Source organism: Alligator sinensis, unplaced genomic scaffold (assembly GCF_000455745.1).
Source record: "Alligator sinensis unplaced genomic scaffold, ASM45574v1 scaffold215_1, whole genome shotgun sequence".
Lineage (NCBI taxonomy): Eukaryota > Metazoa > Chordata > Crocodylia > Alligatoridae > Alligator > Alligator sinensis.
The window spans coordinates 873853-897361 of NW_005842259.1; the positions used below are offsets into that span (position 1 = coordinate 873853).

A 23509-nucleotide genomic window follows, 5' to 3' on the forward strand; every position below is an offset into this window, starting at 1 on the left:
ATCTGTTCGAGGCTGTTCTCAGAGAGGTCTACTGGGGCCTACACTTCCTTAGTTGTCTATTTGCCCTTCTCAATGCTAGAACCCCAGGATCTCTCCGGCAGGCAGGGAAGAAGCAGAGGTGTCTGCATAAGTGAACAGAGGCTGGTGGGGGAGGAGGTTCCATCCGCTGGTTTGCTTAGGGCAGCACAATGCCTGCAGCCAGCACTACACACATTGATTGAAGTGTAGAAAATTGACAGGAAAAGGCTATCTGGGCCTCTGAAGAGCCTGCTCCCTGCAGTAACCCAGGCTGTGCATGCTTCCTCTATTACCACGCCTGGGCAGCGAGGCCTGGTGTTATATTCCCAGAACATCCATCACAGCCTTTTTGCTAGCGCAGTCTCTCTCTTATTCCCTGCTAAGACACTGCACAGACTACTGTCTAGGAGAAAAATCAAACCTAGAAGACGTAAGAATTTCAGACCTCTGCAGCCCCAACAAATCATCATCTATCCATTGCGATTAACCATTACCGTAAGACAGGTGGGTGTCTGAACACAGCGTTGCTAATAAAGCATATGCGCTGTGACTAACACCCTCCAACTGTGTCATAGGGAGAAACAAGTGTTGAGATGGAAGATGTGTTAGCTGCATCCAAAAGCCCTGTCTGGACTAGGGCTCACATGTGACCCGCATATCTGATCTATACTAAGCTATATATAAATCGGGAGGTGAGGTCCTGCCATTCCAACCACTACTTCCTACATCTGATGCTGACCAGCCAGTGCCTGGGGGCACACAGTGCACCAAACACTAACAAACCAATATATTCCAAAGACAGAGTCTCAAAGCCACGTCAGGACATTGAGCAGACCTGAAAAGCCCCTTGAACCAATATCCTCTGCCATCCCGAGTCTTGCATCAGATACTTGAATTGCCTGAGAGGCAGCAGCATTCTGAACTGAAGCACCCACACCTTCGTGGGAGTGAACCTGAAACCATTTTTGAAAATACCACCTGTTCCTCACTGACGCTGTGTTCCCCCATTTATGCCTCACTTTGGAAACTGAATTGGCTAATTTCACTTTCCTTCAAGAATCGCCTCCTGCACTAGCTCGGCCACTTTTGGATCCAGGCTTCCCTATCCTTCGGCGAAATGAAGAATGCTCTTGTAAAGAAAAGAAGTCTATATTCAAATTGGGAAGAATTGTCAGGGAAACCTCTTTAGTATCAGGCATGCTTGGGGTTGTGGGAGATAAAATCTGTTGACTTCAGGACAACACTGTCCAAAAGAAAGAGCCATAGGCCCTGGGGAAAAAAAATGATTCTATAGAAGAAGATACCCATAAAACCCCTATTATCACATGTGGGCATTAGCTTTGGGAGGGAGAGTGGCTGTCTAGTGTTACAGCCTTGAACCAAGAGGGGCCAGGCACTGCAGATGAGGCAAAGATCACAGGCCCTTCCCATGCTCATTCCACCCTAAGCTGGGGCATGCCGCATCCATCTTTCAGGACTTGAGTTGTGATAGGGCTGATTTTAGAGGCAGCAGTTTTGCTAGGAAGGTTGAAGAAGGACCAGCCCTCCTATGCCCCATTCTAGGAGCTGCAACTCACTCTCCTCAGATCTACCAGACAAGTCAAGATGGGTGCAAGTGAGGGCTATGTGATGGCTCTAGACTCAGCCACACACTCCTTATTTGCTCCACACACAGACTATCTCCCCTGGCTCTCTCTCTGCCTTTTCTGGACTAGAGCTGGCATACTGCCCGTCCCCGCCCCCCCCCGCAAGACCAAGAGGCAAGCCTTGCACCTTCCACTCAGTCTTTATTTACAGACCATTCCAGTACATTTCACTGGTAAACTTTACATGAGGATTGTTAAAAAAATAGCAGTGATACACTAGGATTGTGCGCCTTAGAGGAGGGGAGAAAAGAGGCAAAAATAAATCGTCTGCTCTCTTTTTCTGGACCTGGGAACTGTGTAACTCTTGTCATGGCAGGAAGCAGATTCATATCTGAGTGGCATCAGAAGGGATTTTTCCTATGCAACTTGGTTTCCATCTCTTTAATTCTCCCCTTGTCCCTTCCCCTTCCCTTCCCCTTGTGCTCTCTGACATCCTCTCGGGTTCTGTGCCCACATTACAAAGAGGGACATACAAATGAACACATGGGGCACGCTCACAGAGTGACAGCAGCTATCTTTCTGACTGACTTGTTCTCCCTGAAGCTGCACAGTGGTTGAAGTTCTGCAGTCCCAGCACCTCTTGGATTCTGGGTCACAAGCTCCATAGAGACAAGACTGAAAGACTAAGACAGTCCCCAGTGCAGCAGAGGCCCCTCTCCCTCCCTAAATGGGCTCGAAACAAATAATGGTGGGAAGCTAAGAGGAGTTCCCTGGCTCAGAAATTTACCCTCCGATCCACAGATGTGCAGCAGCAGCAGCAATAGCAGCCATGTCCCTTTCCAAGTCCGGCACCTTTTTCCTGGAATCCATTACCAGGGTTTAAAAAAGACAAAGGTGAAGATGGAGCTGGCCTGTGTCAACGATTCTTCTTCTGCAAGGCCAGGAATGCACCCACTGTCTCTTCTTGTCTCCTGCTCAGCTCTGTGGGGGAGCTTCCTTAGGGAGTTACAGTGTAGAGGGCAGGCTGCTGCTCAGGGCAAGGAGACCCCACCTGAAGGATCTCGGGTTAATCCATAACCTCTTCCTTGATGCTGCTTATCGGAACGGGAAGCTCTGAGGAGTCGAACTCCATCACTGAGGGCTCGATTATTTCTTCTTTCACCTGCACAGCAATAACTAGGAAAGAGAGAAAAGAAACCAATCAACCCACCAAGGCCCCGGCAGCAGGGAGCACCAGCAGCCCCACAGGTCCCCACTTTGGTCAGACAAACACCTGGGACATAAGCACGTGGGACTAATCGACAAGGCCCACACTGGGGGGCATGAAGTGGCTTCTCTCACTGGCAGCTTCAGCAGCCATCAAGGAAGGGCTGAAACCGACAGCAACCTCCTGTCTGAGTCCTAGATGCAGAAGTTTTGCTGTCCCTGCACATTCTGTGCCTGTTGTGAACACGGGCGGTCCAAGGGGAATTGACGCCCTAGGAGAACTGAGTACCTCAGTGCCCCCACCACTTCCAATACAGAGGAAAGGTAGGAGTTGCAATTCTAGTGCTTTTTCCTCTGAGATCTCTTCAGAGGTCTTTCTCTCCTTACCAAACCAAAGCTCTTAGACCAAGGTGGAGCCGTAGCTGGTCAGGGCTGTTATTTAGAATAATGTTTTCTGTTATTTTGTTCTGCATATAATTTTGGCGCCCCCCCAAATTGGCCATGGCTGTGAACTCAGTAGAGGACCACACACACACACACACACACACACACACACACACACACACTTGCTTCACTCTCTGAGAGCTGCAGGTGTTGATGAGGGTCCCTCTGCTATTGCTGCCACAGGAGCAATGCAAAGCCCCAAAACCTTCTCCAGGGAAGAGGAGGTTTTGTCTGTCCTGCACTCCCCTGAAGCCCACAACTCCTTCGGGGAGGAGAGGAGGCAGGAACGTTGTGAGAAGACAGGTCATGGGGGTCCTAGCAGTTCCCAGAATGCATGCAATAGGCTGCAGGGCAAAGCTGCCCCCTCTCCTTACTCTCATCGGGCGCTGGCTCCAGGGAGGTCTTGTTTGCAGCTTTTGTTTCGCGCTTTGCCTTTGGGCCGACAGGTTTCTTGGCTGTCTGCTTGAGCGAGCGGGTTTTGGCAGCCATCTTTTTTCCTTAACGAGGAGAAACAGGCTGTTGGGAAAGACCTGCCATCTTACTGGAGCTGCTAACTGTCCTCTTTCACCGACAAACGCAGGACAAAGACAAGCATGCTCAGCCAGCAAGCTGTTTTTCAATGAGCTAGGAGGGGGATGGCATTCACCCCCAATCGGACAGTCCTGAGACACTGGTAGCAGTCAGGCAGCTGATGTATCTTTCTTTGGGCTAGCCAAAGCCCCCGGGAGGCACCCAGTCCAAAAGAGGGGGGGTGGGCAGTGCACTGTTCCCATCATCCTAAATGCAGAGCACTTCATTTTGTTGCACATGAAGGCTCGGATTCAGCAAAGCACTTAAGCACATGCTTTGCTTATATGAACAGGCTTGCTGAAGCCACTTCAGTGCTTTGTTTAATGGCCTGGGCCTCACTCCTCACACATGGGCAAGATTGCTCCTGTACATGGTGGCATCTGTATAATTTTTCTGTTTTTAGTTATGACATCATGGCCTGCAAATTCTTGGGGACGAGGCCTGTCAGGCACTACATGTTAGGACAGCACATAGCACAATGAAGCCTGAGTTGCGGCTCATAGGCACTAACAAACATGGGAGATGGTGACATGGTCTCATCTCACTGCTCCCCAATGGTCACCCGCAACATGCCCTTTCTTCCCAGTACCAACAAGGAAAGAAACATAACCCTGACTGACTTCCAGTTACCTGGACTGGGCCAGGCATGGAGTCTCCCCATCATGCTGATGGACAAAAGGGAAGCTGCATGTTGTCAAAGAACGTGTCAGCCCCACAGGAAAGCTGGGGAATGTTCTCAGGGGCTGAAAGTTTCTGTCTGGACTGCAGCTAATCAGCACACATGGGGAACCAGAGTATGGGCTGGCCCTCCCTATGTGGTGCCTGGAGCTCTCTGCAGCCAGGGGAGCATCGGGGAATGCACACTGGAATGATGGCAGCTGCACTGCCACACAGCATGGGCTAACTGCATCCACAGCAACAAGCCTCTCACTCCAGCCTACTGTGAAGTGCACACAATGGGGAAAGGGTCCTCCCACAGAGGAAAAGGAAGGGGTGCTGTGAAGAAGGGGCTAATCTAAGTCACTTACTCTTCTTCCCATAGGGTTTTTTTCTCTTCTTCGGCACCTCCTTGTTTTTCACAGGCGTTGTGGGCTCTGTCATTGAGACAAGAGAGGAATGAGGGCTGGGTTCCAGAACCAGCAGGTAACAGGGACAGGCCGATGCAAGTGAAACAAGAGATATATCCACCAGCCTGCCACAAAAGCCAAGAGGACGGAGCACTGCTCCTGCTGCGTATCATGGGGAGAACCTGGGGGAAGAGCCCCTAAGCTCGGCAGGATGGGGGCACAGAGGGAGAAGGGTACTGGAACCTCAGGGATGAGGCCTGCAGTTCCAAGATGGCAGAAAGGGATCTAAGGGGTAGGAGCAGTGGCTACTGCTAGTCCAGAGAGGAGCAGCACCTTTGTATGAGGCTTGTTCTAATCCTCTGAGGAAATCAGGAAGCTAGTGGGAAAAGGAAGGGATAGAGCCGCACCTGCTGGGAGGTGGGAGCCACACTAAGGCTGCACCTGAAGGGAGGACAGAGACAGCACAGTGAGAGGGGCACCTGGAAGCGCCTTCAGCAGAAAAATTCTCCATTGGTTGCTGGAGAAATGAGGGGGAGCTTACAATCCATCTCCCACCTGTGGGCTTCTCCTCTCCATCACCCAGCCCCCTAGCCCCGGATTCTACATCAGGCCAGCTAAGCCAGGCTATATGTTAGGGGAGAGGGAAACATGAAGGCCAGGACACAGTAAGGAGATGTTTTCTCCTCCCTCAAGTCACAGGAAAGCAGGAACATACAAAACCGGGGGTCAAAAACAATTGCCACCAAACACAGCATCTCTGTGGTTATAGTGAAAAACCAGTGCTCACTCACCTGGAGCCACAGGAGGCTGGAGCTGGTAGCCTGTCAGCTCACACCAGCCCACGGGATAGATATCTGGTGACTCGCAGTCCACCCACTGGTCATACTCATTGTCCCAGCCATCAAAGTGGATGCTGAGGAGGCGATGGACCACACGCTTGACTGTAGCCACGCAGATGAGTCGTGGCTCCATTAAGTCCACTGCTTCTAGCTTCATGCCTGCTTTGAAGCCATGGTTTGGACAGTCCTGGGCAGAGGGAAAAACCCACTATGATAGCTTTCAACCCAATCTCAAACTTTAATATGACCCTGCTGCTCCAGTTATGGTACCTGCCTCCAGCTCAGACAGTGGAGACAGGACAGTCCTGCTTGGTCTCTCCCAGTGAAGGCCATAACAGAGTTACAAAGTGTGCCTTCACCTACCCAAATATGAACAGGCCCAAATTCCCAGCACAACAAAGCAAACCCAGCTATTTCCCCAGGTAATGTCAATCTGCTTTTATTGAGGTCATACACTAAACCAGAGGGTACAGCTCATAACATTGAAGGGTTGTCCAACTAAAATTCTAAGCCAGGACAGTGATGGGGGCTGAGTGAGGCTGACAGGCAGGTAGGTTCACCCTTCTGAGACACCACTGGGCTGTTCTGCCAGCATGGAGCAGAGACCATATCCCCACCCCTGTGTTTCAGTACTGGGCGAGAGATCCCTGCAGGCAGAACCTGGGAGTACTAAGGAAACACAAGCACGTGTCATCCATAGATCCTCCTGGCTGCTCTCCAAAGCTTTTGGCAGTTAACAGCCTAGCTCTGAGACACCTAAGCTGCATCTGCTCCTTCCTGTGGGCTGATGTGAAGCTTGTGCCTCTGCATGGCAACTCTCCCAGGTGGTACTCACCGTGTTGAAGAGCCGTGCTGGCACTGCTCTGGACCTGGTCTTTTCCAGATAACTTTGCCAGTTGAAGGTCTTTGCATCGTACCCTGCAGCACGAGGAAGAAGGGCTGAGCAGTGGACAGAACAGCTGGGAGATACATAGTAAGCAGCAACAGTGACTCAACATGGCTTAGGGGCCCTTCCCCTTGCACTTTCAAGGCACAGCTCAAAGGAAGGTGAGAGGAACCATGCAGTTTGACTGAGTGTTGCAGTCTAGCCTCAACCCGCTGCTACTGAGCAGAGGTTGGGAAGAGCATACTGCCATGCCATACTCTGAGAAACAAGCACACATGTCCAAGAAAGCCTATGTTGAAGCTAATCAGTCAGGCCATTCATCCCCAAGAGGGAATGAGCAAGCTGAGGCCTCCTGATTTTGAACCATCCAGGCCATGTCCCCTTACAAAACATACAGTCAAGAAGTCAGAAGCCTTGCCATGCTCAGGTTTGCACACGGAGGACAAGGGGCTCAGTCTCACCTTTTGGTGGGGTCAGGTCAACATTGTTCTTCTGGCAGAAGTTGGCAGGGAAGATGGCATGTGAGGAAGCGTGGTAACAGAACCAGTCCGAGCCATCCGCGGAGGTGGCCCCATCAATGCTGATCATGAGATACCCGTCCAAGAGGACCTGTCGCAGCACAGGGAGTGCAGAGCATGAGAGGGGCAGTTCAGCTTGCTCAAAAGCCTTTGGCCTTGAAAGATCCCCATGAACCCTGCTGCTGGTTTAGGCTGGAACGATGCCCTGGCAGTGAGAGAGCTGCCTCTGGGGTGTAACACAGCCTGTCTTACTCTTCAAAGCAACACCTAGTTGCAGCATTTGCACTCTCCAGGAGCTGGCATGGCTTCTTGAGGGAGCAGATTCATGTTGCCTCTTATCCAGAGCAAAGCATCTGGGAGAAAGGGCTGCCCTTGCACAAGGCATGTGCTGCATTGGCAGAGACTTGTCTGGGAAAGACAACCTGCAAGCTGCTGCAAGCAGTGGCACAGCCCAGCAGATGCCTATCTGCATCTGTATTTTGCCCCACTGCAGAGTGAGTGCACAAACCCAATTTCCAACACTGCTGCCTAATCCTCTGAGGGTCCCCACAAAGACTGGGTTATCCTGGCCCTTCCCTCCCAGCAAGGGACAGAGAAGAGGCTCCACTGTCCATAGCTTCAATTAAGTACAGCTAAGCAAGACAGAAGGCTTCACCCCACCCCTTGGCCCAGGTTACCTTGCACACAGTAGCCACACAGATGTTGCCCAGGTTCAAGGGATCAATGGCCTCCAATTTCATGCCCTCCTCAAACCAGCCACCTTCAGCATAGACAGCTCGCACCTAGAGCAGACCACAGGTACAAAGAAATACCCTGTTGGTTACCACCAGGGCCCAAGGACAAGGGGAGGAGTTTCAAAGTCCTCTGAGAAGCACAGTAATCCTTTGGCTGGCTAGGGTCCATATCGGGAGGGGAAAGGAAAGGCTGTCCTAGATAAGAAACAAGACATGAAGGGAGGGAGTTGGGGTGACTGAAGAAGAGGGGCAATCACAGTCAGTGGAAGGCAGAGTCCAAAACAAGCAAGGGTGGGGGGGGGAGGGGGCAAATGATCCTTGCCTCAGAGCCAGAAGCCTCTCAGAGCCAGCACCTCACCTTAGCCAGGCTCCTTCAGTCCAACTCAACCTCATGCAAGTCACCACCTCACCATGACTGAGTCCCACGCTGTAACCGTTCCCCTCAAAGCAAGGTCCCTGGACCTAAGGGCAAGAATACCTCCCACCCTGGCCCCTGCACTAACACGACTCCAAACCCATAGGACTGACTCCATCTTTGAATTGCCCCCAAATCCACTTCATCCCCTTGCACCCCAGTCAAGCAAAGCTTTAGGCTCCTAGATCCACTGTTGCCACAGGGCAGAGAAAGCTCCGCATCCGTGTGTGATGGAGTCCAACAAGTGGGGCTGACACACGGGAAGGAAAGCACCACAGGTTGGCAAGCTTTCCTGTACCCCACCCCACTTTGCCATGGCAGTCTCAGGTGTATGGGCAGGGCTCTCCTACCTTCTTGAAGAGATAGGGGACGGCATCGCAGTATATCTTCCGGAAGGTGGGGTGGTTTGCCATGTCACTGCGCTTTTCTTCTGTCCAGGGACAAACAGGAAAGGTTAGAAAAAATGAACCCTCTACACTGATGGAGGTATTCAGGGGTGGGGAGGGGGTGGTTTGCCTAAGTGGCTGCCAGTCATCTGCTCAGAGCTCAGCAGCTACTAGAAAGAGGAGGGCACCAGCCAGTGAGAGGGGACTGGAGGCCAACAAGAGCAGCCAGAGGAACAAAAAATGAGGACGCTTTTTTAAGGTGTAAAAAAAAAAAAAGGCATACCAGTTTCTAAGAGCAAGGGGACTCTCTCATAACACAGGGAGGAATTTTGGGAAATTCTAGTTTCCCAGGAGAGACTGAGGGAAAAAGCAGACCCTGGGCCTCGGTCTCTTTGTCACCTGATCTCTGGAATTTCTCAGAGCCCTAAGCTTGCCAAGAAGTCTCCTCCTCAAAGGGACATGCTCCAAGATGAGGTGATCTAAAAGGCACTTGCTCTTGAAGGGGCTAGCATCCTCTGTCACAGAGAGGCTGCATAATTGCAGGGCCATTAATAATTAGACAGAGTAAAATAAAGATGGAGCACCTCTATGCTGCAGAGGAGAAACTGACTGTGTCTGGGGGCTTGAGTCAGAAACAGCATTTTTGCTACAGATGCACAGCAGAATGTAGCTGGCCAGGTGTACCATAGTTGGGCGTTTGGCCTTTCAACCCTGAAGGGAGAAATTACCTGGCCAGACAGAGCCAGTGGCCAGATACAGCAGGAAGCAGGACATCCCGGGACATGTCCAACTTGCAGAATAAGGGTGGCCCTGTCAGGATTAGCGTCATACATGGACAATCACCATCAGCGTCAACCCTAACCCAATGCCACTGCCTCTTTGGAAGGTCCCAGCCTGGGGAGCCAATGTGTCACGTGGGTCCCTACCTGTCTTCTTGATGTTGTGGCCCACTCTTCGTGCCCAACCCACTGGGTGGATCAGGGGGCTCCACATGTGGCACCAGAAGTCATCATCACTATCGCCATCCTCATAGAGGAGCCTCAGCCGGCCACCAATGACTGTGTCCACAACCGCCATGCGGGCCCGAGACACATGGTCCTTGTCCACCACTTCCACCCGCATGCCCTGCCGGAATGGGTACTTCATGTTCTCCGCCATCTAGGGAAGGCAACAAACAAAATGGAGCATTTCTAGCACCTTCCCAGGACGTGACTCTCTCTGCAGGTACCCTGACCACTCAGCAGCTCCTCGCTGCAGCCACCTCTGGGGAGAGAGACAGCAGCCATAGGCAGAAAGTGCTGCTGCACAGACTGCACAGACACCTTTGGGTTAAGAAGCGAATAATTCTGCTCTATAGAAACCCCAAGGGCCATTTCAATTTGGCAGGGAGGCGTATAGCTCATTGGCCTTGAAGGTGGCCACAAGGTCTTCAATAGTCATAAGTGGGCAGAGACTTTCTGCTGACTTGAGAGGGCAGCAGGATAAACCCCTTAGTGTCATATCTCACTGGTAAAACTGAAGCTCCAGGAACAGGGACCTCCCCCCACATTATAGTGGTGCATGTACTTAACACAGACTAAGGGACCAAGACAGAGCAACCAGAACCACCCAGGACTTTTCTCTGGGGCTCTCAACTTCAATCAGACTCAGCCCTGCCTACCCATGAGGCTTTTATAAAGCCTCAACACCTTCGTGTCTGGCAGCCAAGGATCTCAAGAGCGCAATGAGCTCTTGTGCCACAGGTCTGAAGTAACAGTATCTTAGTACATGCATGCACGTACCCCACCGCCACACCCAGGTGTACCTGGAAAAGAAGGTTTTCCCCCAGGCATGATTACATCTCTGCTTCTCTCTACTGCCTCTCTATTGAGCAAGTCTCCAGTTTGTTTCACCACATCCCAGCAGATCTGACATTATCCCATGAATAAGCCACTTAAAACCCAACCTCCAAAGCTGTCACAGGGGCCTAGCAAACTTTGCTAGACTTGCCAGAGTAATGCCCCCAATTATAATGCCTCCCATGTATGATTGAATCCCATAACGCCCTATTCCTATCAAACACTTCATGGCATTATCCTCCTCCCTCAGAAATTCAGTATATACCCAAAGAAGCAGCTTTCCAAAATCTGCTGGCAGGGGGAGCCTGCCCTCCTCTTCTCCTGGAATATCACGCTAGCTGAAGCAACCTAAGGAACTGCTAAGATCTAGCGGACCTCTTGGCACAGATATTACTGGCTCCGTGCGCTTCAGGTGAGCCCCTGAAGCTAAGTGTGTTAGCCTGTCTTGCTGCTCTGCTTCCCCAGCCTACTGCTGCGCTTTCTCATACTGAAGACAAATGTTTCCACTCAAACGGCTCATTTCTTTGGAATAAAACAACCTAGGTGAATGTTTTCTTAAGACAACAGGCTTTGCGAATTCATGCCCTAATGAAAAACAAGACCTTCCACCAGTATACTGGGCTTACACCGCTTGGTAACAATTTCTTCGTAAACCAGCCTAGGCCTAAAAAGATGAAAAGGTCACACAGTGTAGGACTGTGGCGACCAGGCCATTTATGCAGGACACTGCCAAAGGAGCACTCTGTCCTATCTTCTGCCTGGCAGCACTCAGCGTGTTCAAAAGAAACCCTCCTCCACTCCACAAGACACAACACGCTCAATGAACCCCAGGGGAGGTGAATCCAACCAGAAGCAAGCTGACACGCTGTTCCCACACTGTTTTGTCTGCATCCACCCATGAACCGAGGTAGAAGAATCTACACACCCATCCCATTACCTTGATATGGAAATCCACGGGGATGGTCCTTGCTCCCACCAGCCTCTTCATGAGGTACCCTCTCCAATCCGTGTACTTGGCGTGGATAGCTGAGCAGGCACAGAGAGGAGCACACAGTATTGAAACAGCTCATGTCACCTCACTGCTGCACCGCCAACAGACAATGCATGTTACTTTTCCTCTTCGTGGACTGTCTCACTAAACCAGTGGTTCTCAATCTTTTTAGACTCAAGGTATTCCTTGTTAGGCTCAAGCCCATCCTTGGAAAATGCCAACTCTTCTCTTTCATTTGTTTCTTGATTACAGAAATAAAATACAGCAGTTTTTCCCTGGCAAAGAACTCAGGCTGCCTGTACATGCCACAAGGGTTTAATTCGGTTTAGTTCTCGCTAAGCTGAAATGGTGGGTTTTTAAAAACACCACTTCAATTTAGTGAGAATTAAATCAAACTAAACCCCCGTGGCGTGTACACGGCGGGCTGAATGGTCCCTGAGCTGTGTGGGGGCCCCCCAGGCAGCACTTGCCCGCTGGCACCCAGCCCGGGTGATCCCAGGGGGTGCCGCAGCCACGGAGGGAAGCACCGGGCCCCGCCGCAGCTCAGGTAGGCTCCAGGGAGATAAAAAATAAAAAAATAAAAAAATCAGGCTTGCTGCTTTTTTTTCTTCAGTGGAAACTGCCTGCACAGGCTCCTGCTGGGTCCCACAGCACCTGAGCTGCGCGGGGCCTGCCAAGCCCTGAGCATGTCAGCTTCCAGTGCCCTGTGCACTGTTGCACTTTGTTAGGTAGCAAACTAAAACATCTCAGAGGTCTTTTATCTTGCTATATAACAAAGTAATTTAAAACAGAATATGCCACCAAGCGTGCAAACAGCAATGCCATTAAACCAGAATATGCTGCTGAACATGTAAACAGCAACACCACTAAAGTGTTGCAAAAGGGCATTTAAGCCACTCTAAAAGCCAATTTTGTGGCATGTACAAAGGCCCATCACGTCCACAGCAACTCAGAATGGTTTTGACAGTATGGATTCCTATTTGAAATTTCTGAGTTTATCTTGCTAATCATGTGTAGGTGTCTAACAGGGCTAATATTGAGTGGGACCCTGCAGCACCATTAAAAGGATCCCACAGTAACCTAGGGTGACAGTTACTGGTCTAAACTCAAGGTATCCTTCCAATTCAGATATATCAGCTGCCACTACTTTCCCATACATACACACATATGTGAGTGCCATATGTCACCTGAACGTCAGGTTTGTGATGAGTTGGGGAGAATGTTAGGGGTTAGAAAGAAAAAGAGGACTTAACGCTTTAGATCACCAGACCCCCAAGTGGCTCGTTAATCCTATGGAGACACTAAGACCTACCAGTTACCCTGTAAAACCATCATTAAAAGAGGCAGCTGCTCTATGGTAACTGGTCCTGTGTCAGCAGTAGCTCACAGTAAATAAAAGCTAGGTCAATGGTAAGCCCATTGTGGCCTTCAGCAAGCAGCAAGAGTGGATACAGGGACAGTTAACATGGAGCAGTTAACATGGACAGCTAACAGTCTTCAGGTTTTCAGCTACTGCTCCTTTGAGGCCACACCATTGTGCATGTCTGTAATGGCGGTGGGGACTAAGAAAAGATCAGGGGCTGCTGCCCCAGATAGCAGAGCCCTGCCAAGATCAAGAGCCAGTGAACAGGCCTGCTGGATTCTCCTAGCAATCCTGCCTGGGGACATGACAACCAAAGGACACTGGCTGAAAATGAAACAATTTGGATACAGGATCTCAAAGCCAAAGGCATGCAGAAGCTGGAAGACCAGCTCAGAGGAGCCGGCAGCCTGCTCTAACATACACTCAAGAGATCCCCAGGTGAGGGCCACATCCCACACTACAGAGGAAGGCAAAAACCCCTACAGTCCAAACCAATATGACCATGGGATCAAATTCCTTCCTGACCCCCAAACATGGTGACCCTGAGCAGGGGGCAAGACCCTTTAGCCAGGAACCTCTGGGTTTGAGTCTCAGCAGGAGCACTGGCACACCCCAGTTCCAATCCCCAGCCGTGGCTGCAGCCAGCACCCAATGCTTCTGAGGAAGGCTTAAAAACACTCTGACGTAGCAGAAAGGGGGAGAAGAGGTAAGTAGCAAAGCCCAGAAGCATGGGAAATCCCCATAGTAGAATACAGGCATAGCTACGCCTAGATCATCCCCAAACAATGGCTGTCCAAACTCTTCCTGAACACCTGTCAGAGGAGGCGTGTGCATATCCAAACACAGAAACAGCATATCCAAGCCAGAAAATGCCAGGCCAATGCTGTTTCACCAGCACTCCCAAGTTATCCCTCTGGTTGAGCAGGGACGGACAAAGCTTCTCCATCACTCTCCTGGGTAAGCCCTGGGGACCAGTGTGAACAGCATGGTGTCCTCACTGCTCTCCAGGGACCAAGAGAAATAGCAGCAACCAAAGACAGCCATGGCCCTGCAGTCCCAACCACAGCAAATTGAGCTTATGACACCAAACTAGGAGAGAACCAGACTCCCCTGTTCTCCCAAGTGCTGGGTCCAACAGGCACTCACTCTGAGGGGGTACCAAGATTTTGCTGTTGATAGCACACCAGCCGATGGGGTGGATGTCCACTGTGCCCAAGTTGCACCAGAAGTCATAGCCAGAGTCGGTCTCAAAGCCTTCGTAGCGCAGCAGTGCCCTGTACCCTGCCAGGAGAGAGGGAGGGAGGCTTGAAGCATCAGTCTGTATCTCTATTTTGGAGCATGCTGAATGCTTTTCCTCAGCTACCACAATCCTATGCCCCAAGTCATTCTTGTAGCAGACTGTCAACTAGCCAGGCTAGGTATAACAGACCCCTTTCAACTTTCCTCACCAGTCAGTTTCCTCTGGCCCTTTCCGGCTGCTAGTGAACCTCTTGGAGACTTACCTGCAGTCTGGATGACAGAAGCAATCCAGTATACCCGGCTGGGGAGCACAGCATCACTGTTCAGCACTTCCACCTTCATCCCTTTCACCACATCGTCCCATTGATCAAACAGCGGCACCTGCAGAGCCGGGGCAAAAGCAAAGGGAGAGACAAGAGCAGCAGTTACAAACCAGGGCTGCAAGAACTGTACAAACAGGATGTCTTTTATGCTCATAGCACTGTGCTCTAGATTTTACCCTTTTCTCTACAATGCAGGTTTCTTTCTAGCCTTCATGGCTGGAGGCAGAAACCTTGAAAACTTCGGGGTGTGCAGTGCTACCTGCCTGAGCCTGTAGACAGCCTGACATATTAGCTCTTAAAAGGCTCAATGCATGCGGTGTTCACAGCAGAGCCCACACACATAAGTTTAAGGATGAATTCTGTTAACTATTTTGCTGCTTCCACGAGATGTGGAAGTCATGGCAGGATGACTGGATAACCAATAATTAATCCAATAAACCCATAGTGACCCTCATACCTCCCAGATACCAAAGCCTCAGTCAGCCAACCCCCCCAACTATTCACTATTGTGATACACATGTTCATCATCAACTCTACATTGTAGCTGAAATGGGAAGATAGAGCACAAGTGATTTAATATTAAAACCACTACCACAGGGCAGGTAGCTGCAGCTATCTGTATTATATATACAGGTGGTCCTCGGACTTAACGACAGGATTGGTTTCTGAAAACCCTGTCTTAAGTTGAAACATTGTAACTCAGAACCAATTTTCTCATAAGAAACAATGTTATAAATGGGGGATTGGCTCCTGAACAAAGGCCTGATACCCTATTTTCACTAAAAATACCCCAGAACTTTGTACTCGATCAATTATAGATGAGTAATATAGCTACATTAATGTATTTATATTGTAAATAGTAATCATATTGTTTTGGAAGGACTTCTTTGAGGTGACTTTGCTGGACTTTTTGAAAGGCTCTTGGTTGGACTTTTTGAAGGGTTCTTGGCTGGAGTCTTCTCAGGAGTTTAGACAGATGTTCTCCAGGGAGATGAGTGACGCAGTGAACTTGTTTGCTGGTGTGGCGTTGCATCAGATCAAGCGTTGTAAAGTCAAAACTGACATCAAAGTTGAAACAGGGTGTCAATTTATAAATGTAAGTGTGAAACGTAATTCGAAACACTGTAAGTCAAGGACTGTCTGTACATAAAAATTGCCATTTTTCAACTGACCTAAGGTACCTGAATGGCCTCCATTACAGTGGTATGTGGGCACCTCTTAGTGCATTTACCTTCCCTACATCCCTGTGAGGCTGGAAAGTAGCAGTATACCCATTTTACACACAGGAAAGTGAGGCACTGAGAGGTTAAGTAACTTGCCTAAACTTAAACAGGGAATTTGTGACAGAGCTTGAACTCAGTTGAAGGCTGGTATGCTAACCAGTGGGCTATCCTTTCCTGTCTGATGTGGAGCAGGCACACAACCTCCAGTCCGTACCACTCAAGGAGCTGCAGAATTCAGGATGTTCCCAAAGAACTGAGGCCCGGCTTTCTGCAGGGTACAGGGACACTGATCAGAATGACCAACAGCTGTGTTGAGTCAGGTTCCTCCCACCTTCTCCCCTAAACCTGTGTGTGTGCGTCCACTATAGAAACAGATCACTGGCAACAGAACCGGTGAGACAGCACTACTGGAAATGGCAAAAATGCACTGTAGACATATGGCTTTTTTATTTCGTCTAGAAGAGCATGTAGGAGCCCCCATCACGTTGAGGGCTTTCCTGTTCCTGCTACGGTGAATAATGTAAGAATCTGCAAGAAAATCTAAGATGAGGAACAAGTAAAAAGGAGGGGGGAAAGAAGGGAGCCCTAGCACAGGCTGCAGTGTAAGCTGTCCCACATCTGCCCTAGCATGGTGCTTCACCGATTGCAAATCCAATGCTATCTGGGCAGAGTTCCTCGAAATCCAATTTTGAAAGGCCTTTGGGGAGCCAACAGACCTGTGGAAGAAGAACTCAGCCTCCCCTCACACCAATAAAACCCCAGAAGCTCCCATGTGTGTTGCTATTTTTGTTCAAAAGGGAAGTCAGCACAAATGCTGGGCTCCAGCTCTACAGCAGTGTGAGAGAAGCTGCCAGGACGTGCCTGGCAAGGGTATGTTCGGCCACCACCCAGCCTTCTTGCCTGAGAGCAAGATTATTTCCTCTGGTGCTCGTGCCCTCCAATGACACTGGCACTTGGGGAGGATGCTCTCTAGGTGGAGCAAAGCTTATAGCATCCCGACCTGGCAAGGCTGACAGAGTCAAACTGTTCTCAAGATTTAGGATAAACAGCTGTGGTTTCATAATGAGAAAAGGGACTTTTCTACACTGAAGTAGCTCCACCCTTGTGGTACCAGTTGAAGAGGGCAAGGACACTTGACACTGTGAAAAAGAAAGGCAACTGCAAATTGGAAGCTGGCTACAACAGCCAGACACCAGCATGAGGGGGGTAAGAAAGACCACGAGTAGGTGCTGCCATCCCAACTGCATATCTGGCCTTAGAGTACTGCAGGGGGATATGCCAATGAGTCAAAGCACACTGACAGACTCAGAGATCAGGGTTTGCAAACCGGGCAGGGGCTAGCAGTAGAACTCACGTGCCCAAGCCTTTGGCACCAGGCCCTGACATCCATTATCAAGGAGGAGACTATTATGGCTTGCACCACCATGGGGAAGAGCACTGCAGCACATTCCTGGAAACATACAGAAAAAGAGCTGCCAAAGCAGAATGAGCAAATGTTCTGGCCTTTAAGAACAGACATGCAGCCTATTCCCATCCCCTCGGGATTGACACTAACAGCACCTCCATCTTCATTTAGTAAGCACCCACTTCACTGGAGCTAAAAGAGCTTCCCACTGGCACTAACCCAGAGGGGGCATGTCAGCTACGCATCAGCCAGAAGGTGGCAGGATGAGCTCAGGGAGGACTGAAGAAGACTAAGGGCCCTGCCCCACATTCAAATAAAAGCTGGATAGAAACCATCTTGAGAGCTGTTACACATTTTCAAGCACTAACTTTGTAGCTGGTAGGCTCTTTTTATAGCTGGATGGCCATTTTTATGGCATGATCATTATTTTGCTTGTGTGCCTGGTCTAAATTTATTGCTCAATTAACTAGTTAATTGCATAATATATGTAATGTGTGGCAGGAGTCTATGGGTATGGACACACATACATACGAAGCCCTTCTCAACAGGGAAGGTTTCAGAAGGGCGGCAGCGAGGCCATTTGAACCGTTGTGTGTAAAAGCTGAGGATGATTCCCATGTAGCAAACCTGCACTGGTGTTTAGCACTGCTTGATCCAGGGTTAAAGCCCCAGTGGTTTTGCTACTGAGAATCATTCTGTAGCTCCTTCAAACATTAGAAACAGAAGGTAATGGCTGCCACCCTTCTGAACAGGCTTCAGATGTACGTGTCCATCCCTGCTGGAGACAGCTGCTGACCTACCACAACCGAGCAGGGAAAGCATTGCTAATGATACATTTACTGCAGTAATGTCCAACTGGCAGGGCATGGAGCACATGTGGCCTATGAGGGACAAAGCTACTGCCCTCAGGCTGCAGCTTGGCTGCGGCTCCCCCTATTATTTCAGCTGCAACATCAGTAGTGGCAGAGGGGGCTGTATGGACACATGGTGCAATAGTGGCAGGGATGCCCACATGGGCACATACAGCAGTAGCAGCAGAGCTGCCCACAGAGCCTCATGGTGCAGCAGTGGGGGTGTCCACACAGTGTGCAGCACAAGGGCCTGTGACTTGTCCTGATGCAGCCTGCAGGGTGTGTGGTCCCCAGTTACTTGGAAGTTGAACAGCCCTAACATTTGAAACTGAGGGTCGTAACTCCTCATAACAATGGGCAGAGGAAGCAGTGGGACCCTAGCAAAACCTATAGACACACTGTTGTACCAGACACAGTTATTTATAATAGCGCTGCCTGGAGAAGGTGACCTGCAAGAGACAGAAGTGCTTTCTGCACCCCGCTTCAGGAGGAGGGCTGGAGAACCAGCCATGGAGCTATGGGCTAACCTTTTTATAGAATCACAGAAAGTTATGTTTGGCAGGGACCTCAGGAGGTCATCTAGTCCAACCCCCTGCTCAAAGCCGGAGCAGCCCCAACTAGATCATCCCAGCCAAAGCTTTGTCTAGCCAGGTCTTGAAAACCTCCAAGGATGGAGATCCCATCACCATTCAGGGTAACCTGTTCCAGTGCTTTACTACCCTCCTAGTGAGAAAATTCTTCTTAATATCTAACCTAACTTCCCTTGCTGCAACTTGAGACCATTGCTCCTTGGTCTTTTATGCTACCCTGGCACATTCCTCCCTTTCTAGATCATATCTGTTACAGTCACAGGTGCTTCCCTTCCCTGCCCAGCTCTGCCACCTTAACAGATGCCAAGGGGACTTACTGATTTTTGTGCATCTACGGGCAGTAAGCAGTCTCAGTGAGCAGTTCAGGAAAGCTGTGCTAAAGCAGCAATGAAACAGCTGCTGTTATGGCGAGACTTTATGTGACTGAGAGGAAGGAGTGAGCCATCAGTAGGATGCATGTATACTAGTCTTGCTTGGTAAAGATTTAATTTGGGGAGGAGGCTCAAAAGTGGAATAACTCAGTGCAGTAGCAAGACGCAGAATTCCCAAGGAATGTTTTTATTCACCACAGATAATTTCAGGCTAGGTGCAAAGAGGACACAGCACAGAAAAAGGGTGACAAATTGCAGCGGCAGATTGGTCTGAACCCAGTTGTATTGTGACCATTGAGAAACTTAGCTAAAGGGGTCTGAATTGATGCTGCAGCCATTTTCTCTTGAGCCCCAGTTTATTTGCTGACAGTCTTCCTTTAGCACCATCTCACATTCCAGAAAGATTCATAAAAATTAAGGGCTTGAAGGGACATCAAAAGAGCATCAAGTCCAACCTCCCCTGCTCTGGGCAGGAATACTGCTGAGATTGGAGGAGAATGAGGGCAAAGGGATCTCCCATGGGGGAGCTCCATTTTTGCCCCTTCTCAGAACCCATAAATGCATCCAAGGGTAGGTTTAGTTTGCTCTCTTTTTATGAGCATAGGGTTGCTGTGAATCCCTTCACCACAGAGGGTCCAGTTTGTTCCCAGCCTGCCCTGGGGAAGACCGTCTTGCTGCAGTAGCCACTGAAATAAAAATACAGAGTTGAAAAACCAAAAGCCATAACACATCTGGCTTTCACAGAACAATCAACTTGATAAAATCAACTCAATCCCACTTCAGTCCTGAATACAAATTCCCTCTTCCAAGGCAATTTCTTCTTGGACTAGTGATGGCAAGGACAGTACTGAAACAAAAGGCATGAGGGAAGGGAAAGGCTGCTGGCTAATGAGGCTTGAGGGTTAAAAATGATCCCGATTGAAAGATGGCATAGGTAAAACCATAAATAAAAGTGCATCAATTTAAGTAACAGGGCAATTTAAGCCAATATAGTGCCACTTCATATCAACACTCTCTTAACTTGGATTTAAAACCTGAATTACAGTAGTTTAGTTTAGCCCTGTTCTAGATATAGCCAGCTTTAAGAAATCAGCCCTCATTGCCACAGATAACAGTAGAAAGCTGCATACCTGCTGCTGTCAGTGCCCTTGTTTCTTAGTGTCTAGTTGTGCCCCATCCATGTGCCCGTCTCCTTCAGATCTGGGGTTCCTGGAAAGCAATTTTGAGAAGCTGGCAACAGAACCAGCTCCTCTCAGTTCAGCTCTTCATCCTTGTAGTCCAGCTGGTTTGCAGACCTGCAGTACTTCTTAGAATCCTTTTTTTCTTCAACAATTCACTGCAGGATGTCTCTGTGCCCCTTAGCAGCCAGCCACAGAATGGAAAGACAAGTCCCAAGAATTTTTTCCAATCCACAGCAGGGGCACTTTTCCTGCCCCCACGAGCTTTGCCAAGCTAGATCTTCCCTCCCTTCATCTCCTCATGACATTGTTTTATGCTCAAAGCAACATCCATCTTCAACAACTGCTCAGCCACCAACGAGACAAGTGACTTCCCTCGAATGGGGAAACAATCCATAAGGTCTTAGACCAGTTGGCAGAAGCCTTGTGTAGTGGTTTCCTCTCAGGCAACAGAATCACCTGGGCCACAGAAACAGATGTTGCTCACTACAGAAATACGGAGGCTCCACACCAAAGGGTGTTCTCAGTGCTGTTTGTGTGGGCAAGTGAATTCTAGCAACCAGAGCTTTATGCAACAGGAATCTGCCCAGCTAGGCACTGGCTGCAAGGACTGTCACCAGGAGGCGCATTTCATCACTTGGACTAAAGCCACAAGTGATATCCACTTACACAACACTGTCACGGCAGACTCCGGTGCTGTGGAGGACCAAAGTTAATTCTAAGTGTAATTCAAAAGGCAGCGATCTCTGTGCACTGTGTATGAATGAGATGTGTTGTACAGGTGACAGGGAACAACAGGACTGTGGCCAGTTCTGGGCAGGGAAGTTCTGGCAGAATCCAGAGGAGAGCAGCAAAAGTTATTAGAAGTCTAGAACATGAGGCATGGCAAGAAGAATAGGGATTATTTAAATCCAGAGATGACAGAGGGGTCTGACAGTAGTCTTCAAATTCCAAGAGAAAAGGCTGTTGGAAAGAGGATGTCACACAAATGTACTATGTCCACACATGGGACAGTGTAAACTGTTACAGGAGGGATTTTAGGAAGAACTTTCTAACTCTGAAGGAGGTCAGTCACTGGAGCAGACTTGCTAGGGAGCTTGTTTCTAAGTGCAGGTCAAACAGACATTTGTTCGGGGTCATTTACACAGGAACAGTCCTGCCTCAAGCAGCAACGTGCACTAGATACAGCTTCAGGAGGTCCCATCCAGCTCTATTTTCTATTATTTATCTAAAAAATTCTCTGATCCACAATGAAACCATGGAGTGAGGAAGGCAACGTAATACCAGAGAAAACAGACACACTGCGTGAGAAGCCACCCAGAGTCCAAGGGTAGTAAGGTTTATATTTCTAAAGAAAAGTGAGGGTACCTATCTTCACCACTTGCAAGGGCCATGATGCCCTTTTCCCTCCCTTAGTTACCTCAAGTCATGGAGGTCAGGTCTGATACATCCAGCGCCAGTCTGACTCACTGTCACTGGACCCTTCAGTCTCAAATCCCTGCCCGTTTCCCCTTCTGGAGACTCACATGCTCCTTCCACTGGGCTCCCAAACAGTGCCAAGAGGTTCTGCCTTTCTCCCAGCCACACAGAAGACAAAGTCTGACATCAAGCACCCTCTCCCCTTTGCAACTACCGCTTCCCCACCACCACTTTCTCATTCAACTAATATGATAAGCCTGAGCTACATACCATGCTACACGGAGGCTGGGAGGTATGGAAAGCAAGAACTCACGTGTTTGAAGCAGCTGACAGGGGCGGCCTTGTATCCATGGTCCTGCAGGTACTTTCCCCAGTCAAAGCCAAGCACAAGAGCTGCAAGATAACATCATGGTCAGCTGGTTCTCAAGAAAGTCCTATACAACCATTTACTTTCTGGCAGCAGTTGGGAACTACAGGGTGGGCCAGTAGGGGAGAGGCCACCACTCTATCCTGACAAACAAGCGATCTGGGGCTTATCCCATTTGCTGGCTGGCAGGGAAAAGCCAGAAGCCCCAAGTCCAAGTTAAAACCCGACATGAAAGATGATGACAATCCTGTGGGAGGAGGGAGGACAAAGGCGGTGACAGCCAGGACAGACAGGAGCTAAGCTAATGATGTGCTCATGCTCCCAACAACTGCAGAGGAAGGGGCAGTAATGGACGCTGGGTCCTTCCCGCTCAGGTTTTTCCATGCTGCAATCGACCTGACCCAGACATATGTGCACTCCTTCCCCTCCCCAATCCCAATACGTATTGGTAGCAAGGGTGTGCACCAAGCTCTGCGCTGCTTGCTACTGCCTGCGCCAGCCAGTCTAATGTACCGCTGTCTCCTCCATGCCCATCTACACTTACCATCCTGGCCCGTCAGCGTTCCATCCGCCAGCTGCCCCGTCCCTTGGGAATGGAGGAAGGCCCCAATCTTGGCGGACCATGCTGCCTTGTGCAAGACCTTAGCCTTCTTTGTAGGTGGCTTGCCCTGCAAGAGTGTAAGAGGGAGCGGATGTTGGGACTGAGAGGAATGGGGGAAACCTGTCCTAGCAGGCGAGGGGCAGACTTACCTTTGTATCTCTGGGAGGAGGATCTTTCTTACGCTCATGGACCATAAGAAGCTGGAAACCCAATGGACACAGCGTCACTCCATCCCCCACCCCATTTCTTTCCAACCCATACAGACACCTGGACCATTTGCACAGGAAGCAAAACAGGCACCAACAGGCCTCAGGCAAGCATTATCTTGCAGTGCAATGCTGTGGCTAGTAAAGCAACCAAAACGCTGGCTTGCATCCATAGATGCTTCTCAAGCAAATCCCGGGACGTCATTCTCCCCCTGTACTCGGCCTTAGTGAGGCCGCAGCTGGAGTACTGTGTCCAGTTTTGGGCTCCACAATTCAAAAAGGATGTGGAGAAGCTTGAGAGAGTCCAGAGAAGAGCCACGCGCATGATCAGAGGTCAGGGAAGCAGACCCTACGATGACAGGCTGAGAGCCCTGGGGCTCTTTAGCCTGGAAAAGCGCAGGCTCAGGGGTGATCTGATGGCCACCTACAAGTTTATCAGGGGTGACCACCAGCATCTGGGGGAACGTTTGTTCACCAGAGCGCCCCAAGGGATGACGACTAGGTCGAATGGTCATAAACTACAAGACCGTTTCAGGCTGGACATATGGAAGAATTTCTTTACTGTCCGAGCCCCCAAGGTCTGGAACCGCCTGCCACCGGAGGTGGTTCAAGCGCCTACATTGAACACCTTCAACAGCAAACTGGATGCTTATCTTGCTGGGATCCTATGACCCCAGCTGACTTCCTGCCCTTTGGGCAGGGGGCTGGACTCGATGATCTTCCGAGGTCCCTTCCAGCCCTAATGTCTATGAAATCTATGAAATCTAGTCTAGCGGTGGGCAAAATATAGCCTGCAGGCTTGATAGGGAGGTGAGGCAGACTGCACCTGCACTGCATTGCCCGGGTGAGCTCTGCTGCACGTGCCCCCTGCCCCT

The 23509-nt window shown here is 49.9% G+C and overlaps 1 protein-coding gene across 4 annotated transcripts in view; it reads right to left on the minus strand.

Moving 5' to 3' along the window:
• Positions 1–1175: 1175 nt before the first annotated feature.
• L3MBTL2 (L3MBTL2, polycomb repressive complex 1 subunit) overlaps positions 1176–23509 on the minus strand; it is a 26807-nt gene continuing 4473 nt past the window's right edge. Inside the window, exons 4-17 of one of the 4 annotated variants that reach the window (XM_025208935.1) lie at positions 22372–22495; positions 21774–21853; positions 14364–14481; positions 14008–14142; positions 11445–11533; positions 9596–9827; positions 8634–8710; positions 7812–7916; positions 7078–7225; positions 6566–6648; positions 5683–5917; positions 4853–4918; positions 3629–3751; positions 1176–2780 (exon numbers count right to left, since the gene is read on the minus strand). In XM_025208935.1, the coding sequence (XP_025064720.1) occupies positions 2671–2780; positions 3629–3751; positions 4853–4918; positions 5683–5917; positions 6566–6648; positions 7078–7225; positions 7812–7916; positions 8634–8710; positions 9596–9827; positions 11445–11533; positions 14008–14142; positions 14364–14481; positions 21774–21853; positions 22372–22495 (1725 nt within the window). In that variant the 3' untranslated portion in view covers positions 1176–2670. Of the gene's footprint in view, positions 2781–3628; positions 3771–4852; positions 4919–5682; positions 5918–6565; positions 6649–7077; positions 7226–7811; positions 7917–8633; positions 8714–9595; positions 9828–11444; positions 11534–14007; positions 14143–14363; positions 14482–21773; positions 21854–22371; positions 22496–23509 lie in introns of all 4 variants that reach the window. The other 3 variants (XM_014521816.2, XM_006027661.3, XM_025208936.1) reach the window with 3 other exon arrangements.